At 43.3% G+C, this 9,277-nt stretch overlaps 1 protein-coding gene across 1 annotated transcript; it reads right to left on the bottom strand.

Annotated features, from left to right (window-relative positions):
- Positions 1–365: 365 nt before the first annotated feature.
- Positions 366–5,426, bottom strand: LOC140346735 (major histocompatibility complex class I-related gene protein-like). The gene is made up of 6 exons (XM_072432919.1): positions 5,395–5,426; positions 5,211–5,349; positions 4,752–4,830; positions 1,791–2,099; positions 916–1,037; positions 366–477 (listed from the first exon to the last, which is right to left on the bottom strand). Exons 1-5 carry the CDS (start codon positions 5,424–5,426, stop codon positions 919–921), a joined length of 678 nt encoding a protein of 225 aa, XP_072289020.1. The 3' UTR covers positions 366–477; positions 916–918.
- Between the last annotated feature and the right edge of the window lie 3,851 nt (positions 5,427–9,277).

Raw genomic sequence — 9,277 nt, 5'->3', positions numbered from 1 at the left:
GATGCTTCTCATAAAAGTAAATGTGTTTTAAAAATGTTTTCTCTTTACAGTTTATACTTGGACTTGACCCCAAAGACTTGAGACATTTTGAGACTTGAAAAAACGAGGACTTGATCAACGTCTTCAAACTAAACTATTTGAACAACGGAAAATAAAACTGGCCCTGCGACAAGTTGGCCACTGTCCAGGATGTACCCCGCCTAAGGCCCGAAGTCACTGGGATAGGCTCCAGTCACCCGCGACCCCAAAAGGGAACAAGCGGTAGAAAATGGATGGATGGATGGAAAATAAAACTGTATGATAATTATACACAAAATGTACTTAACTAAATCTACATCAAATAGTTTACAAGTATTTGGTGACCTTTCTATACAGATAGTTATAAGTATTTAAACAATAATCAATAATTGATATAATGAATCGATCACAATTAAAAAACCCAGTGGTGAAGTTCTTCCTTTGTCCAGAAGAGAAAATCTGTGAAAACAAAAGATGGAGACGTGTATTTGTTGAATGTTTTAGCCTCAGTCTCCTGGAAAAGTTTGACACCAGCAGCTTATGTAACGCAGCGCCGCAAAGTTTCTGAGACGAGTTTAATGCCGTATGTGGAACATCCCAGGCAAAGACACATCTCCATGGAGACAAGCAGGTGGTGCACTCTACACAGGGCCGGGGTATGTATTTTGTCTACATTTAAGAGTAGTTTTCTTCATAACTTTCTTTTGTACTTTGCTAGTAGTTAAATAGTTGATGATGGAACAGGACTCTTACTCGAGTTAAAGGTTTTGGTCACTCGTTTCACTGAGAGTTTGTAAGAGACAAAAGCTTTATGTCGACGTATGACTCGGTTTTCCTGTTTTCCATCCAAAATAACCCCACCACACTCACTCTGTAGCACACTGAATATTCCCTTACCTTTTACAACACGTTATTGTTGAGACGTCGTCTGCGCACGATGATTCCAACAGCGACAACAACAGCCGCGCCAACAACTGACAACACAACAGCGATGATGGTGGAGGTGCTCAGCTTTCTCTCTGTGAAGCCAACAACGAAACAAACACAGACACAAATGAAGTCTTTTATGGGACGTTCAGTTTGAGTGAAATAATAAAACGATACAAATGTGACTGTCTCTGTTCAAACGTTCAAAGCAAACGTCCATCGCAGTAAAGAAGAACGCCTAAAGTAGAAGCCAAATGACAGAGACTGAGCTGGAGATGTTTGAGGACGAACCAAAGAGTTGAGTTAATCCTGATGCTAAATGTGGTGATGCAGTATCGATATCGTGGGCTGCTGGATCGATATATATCGCCATGAGTCTTCTTTTTGGTGTAATTTCTCAAATTATTTTGTAACAACACAATTTTCATGCTTGTTTAGATAAAGAAAACTACTTAAAAAACGTGTTAAAGCAAAACATTTGACATTTTCACTGTTTTGATTATTATAATAGGTGTATTTCATTTTAAGTTTGTGCAGGTTGTGGTTTAACAAAGAAGAATGTTGTTCAAATGAATTGGAATTTTTAAAAAATGATGATATATTGTAGAATATCATGAGCATCATGTACATTTGGGCGTGTATCTCAATATGGCGATATGGTATCGTGAGCGCTGTATCGTGTATCGTATGGAATCATGGACACTGTGATTCTCAGCCCTGACCTTCTGTCTCGTGTATGAATGTGTTCTTAGTGGAACATTAATAATGATGAAACACGACTCGCTCGTCTTTAAAGTGAGTCCACATTTTGTCTCCTGCTCTGGACCTCATAAACACAGTCTCACCGTTGGTCCTGACCTTGCTTGGGTCCAGTCTGGTGATGAGGTCCTCTGGGACTCCGGAGAACTGGAACACACAGCTGTACCTCTCCCAGTCTTCAGCTGGGACAGAGGACAGGTCCAGGGACACACTGGTCTGGAAGGTCCCGTCGTGGTTGGGCAGGATCTCTCCAGGATCCTCCTCCAGCTCCTCTCCATCTTTAGCCCAGAACAGCAGCGCTCTGTCGGGGTAGAAGCCTGTGGCGTGGCAGGTGACTGGGGACGAGGAGGACTTCTGCAGGAGCGACACTAGGGGGAGCTCTACACACAGGATCACACAGAGACCAAATATATATCACTGCATCGCTGTAGTATTACAATCATCTGTTTGTTTGTAATGTCACATTTATTCTTTATGAAACATAATGTTGATGTAATTGAAGTGTTTCAGTCCGGACCATGAGCACTTCAATGAGACAAACGAGGGAAATATATTGTCACAAGAGAATATCAAATGTGTTGATTTGAAGATCTGCTCAATTAGAATATCAAGTTTATTGTTAATGCACTGATACAAATAAATATAATTTTATCTAAATAAAGTCCATGTCCATTCACATTAGAGCTGCACAATTTGGGAAAGATAGATTTGTGATATAATTGTGTTCATGTTTCTTGTCGCCAATAAACACTTGGGGTTGTGGTCCTTGTTTGTGAAATTTAAATAAAATCTGTTCAAACAAGTTTCTACTTGCCAACAATAATCACAGATAAACAGGAAAGTATAGTAAATAAACACATCTTTGCTGTTTTTTCAACTCTATTTACACAACTGGAAATACTAACATGACAAATAATGTTGAAACGTACAGTTGAGAACAGCCATGAAAAGCTTTGCCAGGTCACAAGAATCTGTACAGTTTTATAAGAAAATAGAGATGTCAAAATATGTTGACATTAAATAACAGTAAATACAATCCAAGCAGAAGAACAACATTTACACTTAAGAAAACTGTATATAACCTGTGAGAAATATCTCACAGAACCAAGTCAAGTCATTTAAACTCAGATATTCTTTCATGTCTCTTTGCAAATGTACTGATGATGGCGCTGTCCCTGGTCCTGACCAAAAGATGACGTCAAAACCTTTTCTATTCAGTTCATGTGAGATTTGGACCGGTGTGGTGTCGAGAGGTGTTATTTGATATAATAGTAACGTGTACTTGACTACATCTCTTCATGACATCAACACATTTAGCCACTTTTGAACGGAAATAACTTATGTGGGGTTTCCAGGAAATCTTTTTTTCTAGAACTATTTTGTTTGACTCTTTAAATAAATGAGCCAACAATATTTACTGATGTCAGATTTTATTTACATTAAACCAGTTTGGTAGTTTTTTTAAACTCACGAGTTAAGTCCAAAAGTTGCACCAGATTCTCCCCTGAGATTATCATATCAATGTCATCTGAAAGAGTACAAACGTCATTATTTTACATCGTTTAAATAAATGTGATTGATTGAATAATGATTTATGTTAAGTGCAATTCAAAGTGCTTTACAAAGTTAAAAACACATTAAAAAAACACAGCACAGTGTAAGTCACAGTAAATAAATACATGAAAACACATTAACATGGTATTTAAAATATTAAAAAACAGACAAAAGTATTTCAGTCATATGTGCGGCTTTCTAGTCTTTCGCTTAGATTTAAACACTGCCGCGGTGGGGGCCTGTTTCACAACCTCAGGAAGGCTATTCCAGATCTTTTCCCCATAGAACTGAAAGATTCTTTCCTGTTTATCTGTGATTATTGTCAGGACCAGACACAGATTGTGTCTGGTCCTGACTCTGAGCAACAGCAGGAGGCCAGTCCCTGAGGTCCTCAGAGTCCGAGATTGTTCATATGTCACTAACATGTCTGAGATGTACTTTGGTGCTAGGCCATGGAGAGACTTGTACACAAGCAGAGCTGTTTTAAAGTCTATTCTCTGAGCCACAGGAGCCAGTGCAGAGACCTGAGAACAGGACTAATGTGATGGTACTTCCTGGTTCTAGTCAGGACCCGAGCAGCAGCGTTCTGGATGTACTGCAGCTGTTTTACAACTCCTTTGGAGAGGCCAGTGAGCGGCCGTTACTGTAGTCTAATCTACTGGAGCCAAATGTGTGGATCTCAAAGTCAAGTTTAGACAATATATTTTTAATGATAGCAATGTTTTTCAGATGGAAAAAGCTACTGATGTTATTGAAATATTGTAGCTGTTGAAAGTCCATTATTACTCCTACATTTCTTACTTTGTTTACAGATTTTAGAGAGAGACTGGAGGTGATTGCTAACACTTTCTCTTTGTGGGCCAATTTCAGTCTTTGTTGTTTTGCACCCATTCACTGATCCCTTGAAGGCAGTGAGCGTGTGAATCGACTGGTCCATATTCATCTGCCATCATTGACACATAGATCTGAGTGTCGTCTGCACAATTGTAATAAGACACACCACTATTTTGTATTAACTGTCCCAACGGCACCATGCACAAATTGAACAGAAGGGGTCCAAGGATTGACCCTTGGGGCACTCCACAGATCAATGCCATGCTCTCAGAGACACAGTCACAAATTTCAACAAAGTATTTTCTGTTTTCATGGTAGGACTTCTGTTACGTTAGACATTCTGCAGCAGTCTATCGTTTTGTAGTCACCAATGTGGTTCGGGGGAAAAAATACAGACAACCGTCGTCTCTTTGGTCTGAGGGAAAAACAACACTACTGACCATTTATTGCGCATGCTCATTACAACACAACAACACATTCACTGATCACGCAGGTAACACATGGCTTTGCTCCATCTGCAAGTATGCTCAACAACTTCAACCAATTTAAGGCCGTACCAGTGATGCCCACCTAGTCCTCTAGTCTCTGTAGAAGGATCCCATGATCGACAGGGTCAAATGCAGCACTGAGATCCAGTAAGATTCAAACAGAGGCCTTACCAGCATCAGTGCTCAGACGGATGTCATTTGTCACCTTAATGAGAGCCGTCTCAGTGCTGTGATGCGATCTAAAACCGGACTGGAACACATCAAAGGAGTCACTTATTAGGAGGAACACAATGAGCTGATGATGAATGAATTTTTCAAGGACCTTTCTCATGAAGGGAAATTTAAAATGGGTTGATAGTTGTTTAGTATTGTGGGATCCAGGCTGCTCTTCTTTAACCAAGGCTTAATAACCGCAGTTTTCAAAGCCATTGGGAATGTTCCAGATTTAAGTGACATGTTGACAACTTTAGTAAGTGGAATCAACAAACTACTACTTGAAAGTCTAGTGGGCAACATGTCAAGGCAGCGAGTAGAAGAACTGGTGATGGTCTCTTGGATAGTTTTTTCAGCCACAGGTACAAACTGAGTCAGCTCCATGTGTTTAACTGGATGTTGAATTGGTATTTGCACCGTGGGATTGATGGTATTCTTAATGTTCTGGACCTTGTCCTTGAAGAATGTGGAAAACTCATTGCACTTGGACGTGGAAATTAGTTCCAACGGCACTTGAGCTGGAGGGTTTGTCAGTCTGTTTACCGTCGCAAACAGACTGCGGGAGTTGTTATTACTATTTCCAATTATTTCTGAGAAATACCTTTCTGTTAATAATTGGTTGTATGCAGACATTTTTATCTGTGTAAATTTCATAATGAACTTGGAGCTTTGACGTGAGCCATTTTCGCTCCGCTCAGTGGCATTCTCTTTTCTGTGCCCTGACTGAATCATAGTTTCCTCATGGCACCTTTTGCTTATTTTTAACCACTTTAACCTTCATAGGGGCGATGGTGTCCAGAACATTCAAAACACTAGATGTAACAGAGTTCAACAAATCATTGACATTAGAACATGAGACATTGTCAAAGTTTACCAAAGTGCCCCTGTGCCCGTGTCTCCTCTGAACAAGGGCTGCGTCAGCTGGTGGTTTAGGAGTGAGAGCAGATTAAAGACGACACAGAAATGATCAGACAGAGCAACATTGACCACATTAACATTTGATATATTTGTGATTAACAGATCCAGAGTGTGCCCTCTGCTGTGGGTGGGGCCACTCACATGCTGAGTAAGACCACAGGTTTAAAGAACAGTACCAAGCTCTATAAAGTTTCTGTCACAGACATTGTTCATGTGTACATTAAGATCACCTGTGATAATTAAACCATCAAAGTCTGTGCATACGACTGAAAGCGTCTCTGTAAAATCATCAATAAAACTTTGGCAGTGCTGGGGAGGCTTGTATAAAACAATGAAATGAATGGAGACTGTTATAACTCAATTTTAAAGGATACATACTCAAATGATGAATAAACCCCAAAGAACAACCTGTGAGTAATCATTTAATCTCTAAAACAGCACAGACACCTCCACCTTTTTTGTTTTCATGTAACACCCAGCTCTTGTTCGCACAAATCTCCTGGCAGATCTTCTAGACTTTATATTAAGATAAGATAAGATAAGATATTCCTTTATTGTCCCACATGGGGAAATTTCATTGGTGCAACGCAGGTAGATACAGAGGTAGATACAGAAGAACAGATCACTTATAGGAAGTCTGAAAAACACTTTCAGTAGAAGATCTCCTATAAATAAATAAAAAACTCCCATAGACAAATAAATAAATAAATACATAAATACCATTGCATGTGATCACGACAGTAATTGCACATGAATATGTGTCACGACAGCACATAGATTGCACATGAATTTTACATGAATTGCACATGAATTCCAACAGCAATTGCACATATGACAGAATTGCACATCAGTATTAGGTTAGGTCAGTATTGCGAGTGTTCAGTACTAACAGTTTTTGTTATAAAGTCTGACAGCAGCAGGAAGGAAAGACCTACGGAACCTTTCCTTCGCACATCGAGGGTGGATCAGTCTCTCACTGAAGCTGCTCTCCAGAGCGGACAGAGTGTCCTGCAGGGGGTGACACTCATGGTCCAGCATAGATGTGAATCTAGCCAGGACCCTCCTGTCCCCCACCTCCTGCACCGAGTCCAGAGCACAGCCCAGGACGGAGCTGGACTTCTTGATGACTCTGTCCAGCTTCCTCCTCTCCCTCTCTGTGATGCTGCTGCTCCAGCAGGCCACACCGTACAGGAGGGCCGATGCCACCACAGAGTCGTAGAAGGTCTTCAGGAGTGGCCCTGTCACTCCAAAAGACCTGAGTCTCCTCAGGAGGTAGAGCCGACTCTGGCTCTTTCTGTACAGTGCGTCTGTGTTATGAGTCCAGTCCAGTTTGTGGTTCAGATGAACACCCAGGTACTTGTATGAGTCCACTCTCTCAATGTCCCGTCCCTGGATGTTCACTGGTGAGGGGGCAGTGGGGTGGCGTCTGCGGAAATCCACCACCATCTCCTTGGTCTTCCCCGCATTGATGAGGAGGTGGTTCCGCTGACACCAGTCCACAAAGTCCTGCGCCAGTCCTCTGTACTCCGCGTCATCGTCGTCCGTGATGAGTCCGATGACGGCAGAGTCGTCAGAGAACTTCTGCAGGACACAGCTGTCCGTGTCATGTCTGAAGTCTGCAGTGTAAAGGGTGAAGAGAAAGGGCGCGAGGACAGTGCCCTGGGGCGCCCCCACACTGCAGGTCCGAGTGTCAGACACACAGTTCCGGGCTCTCACAAACTGGGGTCGGTCTGTGAGGTAGTCCAGGATCCACTCTGCCAGGTCATACTCCACACCAGCCGTCTCCAGCTTGTCCCTCAGGAGCAGCGGCTGGATGGTGTTGAAGGCGCTGGAGAGATCGAAGAACAGGATCCTCACAGAGCTGCCAGGCTTTTCCAGGTGAGAGCGGGAGCGGTGCAGCAGGGAGATGACGGCGTCCTCCACTCCGATGCCAGACCGATATGCAAACTGCAGCGGGTCCATGGCTGAGCTCACGGTGGAGCGGAGGTGGTCCAGGACCAGCCGCTCCAGTGTCTTCATCAGGTGGGACGTGAGAGCCACTGGCCTGAAGCTGTTGAGGTCTTTGGGGCGCGGTGTCTTAGGCACAGGTACCAGACAGGAGGTCTTCCAGACCTGTGGTACCACCCTCAGCTTCAGGCTCATGTTGAAGACATGCTCCATAACTCCACACAGTTCATCTGCGCAGGACTTAAGGAGCCTGGGGCTGATGCCATCAGGTCCTGCTGCCTTCCTCACTTTAATCCTCTTCAGCTCACTCCTCACCTGTGCTGCTGTGACAGTCAGTGGTTGGCAGGGGGACCGTGTGCTGGGGGGATGGGTGAGTCCAGGCGAAGTGGGGAGCTGATGGTCCGGGGCAGATAAGCGAAGAGGAACAGATGCAGGGCATTGTCCAGCTGTGGAAGAGGGAGCATGCAGCTGTGCAGGGGGAGGGGCGGGTGACCGATCAAACCTCAAGAAGTGAGCATTTAAATCATTCACCCACTGTAGATCCCCCTCTGTCTGGGCAGGGGGGATTTTGAAGCCTGAGATGGTTTTCAGGCTCCTCCACACTCCCTGAATGTTCTTTTGCTGCAGCTGCTCCTCCATCCTCCTCTTGTAGCCGGCCTCAGCCTGTGTATATATTATGTGTATATATACACATAATATATACACATATATATATTATGTGTATATATACACAACAAAACACACATCCTTTTCTTTCTTGTGTGTAATGTTGATGAAAATATTCTCGAATATTATCTGTTTAGCTCATATTCTTAAGAGAGAACACCAGCCTCCAGACGTTATTGTGGGATTAAAAATCACCTTAAATTGTCTCTGCCTCTGAGACATAAATATTACACACACAGTAACATTAACGCATGTAAATATGGACGAGTTCCACCGCCAGATAATAAGAACTTAGATCTTAGTACTAAATAATTACCTACACGCTTCACCTCCTCCAAACGTCCTTCATCTTCACACTCATCAAGGTCAACGACGCACATGGTTTGTTGGGAAAGCACATGTAAAAACCACATGCTCTTCACGTGTGCTGCGTGGACACGATGCTAATGCTAACAGTCTTTAAAGAGCGTGCAGACCTGGGACGTGTCGGCGGGCGCCACAGACGAGGGGCTTTGATGGAGGCGAGGGGGCTGGTCAGGTCCTGTGGGAGAGCAGTGTGTGGTGGGTTTGATGTGGGACGGTGCTGTAGATACTGTAGAGTGAGTGTTTGGAAGAGAAGAAGGAAGAGAGCGTCTGTGGGTCACTGAGACGGTTGGATCTTTAAGTGTGATGTCACGTCCGGGTCAAAGGTCACTGTGGCCCAGTGCTGTGCTCCGTTTGGTTCAAATAGATCAGAAATCAATATAAATACCTGTTTGTCAATGCTTGATCTCGTCAGCTTTTGGCCGGGTTTAGACCTGGTTTAGACCCGTAGGTCTGGTTTAGACCTGTGTTAGTCCTGGTTCAGACCATGTTTAGTCCCGGTTTAGTCCCGTGTTAATCCTGGTTTAGTCCCGTGTTAATCCTGGTTTAGTCCCGTGTTAATCCTGGTTTAGTCCCGTGTTAATCCTGGT

Source organism: Eucyclogobius newberryi, unplaced genomic scaffold (genome assembly GCF_026437365.1).
Source record: "Eucyclogobius newberryi isolate DKJ021-1_F unplaced genomic scaffold, fEucNew1.0.hap1 SCAF_6, whole genome shotgun sequence".
NCBI lineage: Eukaryota > Metazoa > Chordata > Actinopteri > Gobiiformes > Gobiidae > Eucyclogobius > Eucyclogobius newberryi.
Note: the sequence above shows the minus strand (reverse complement) of the source record. Positions and strands in the feature narration are given on the sequence as shown.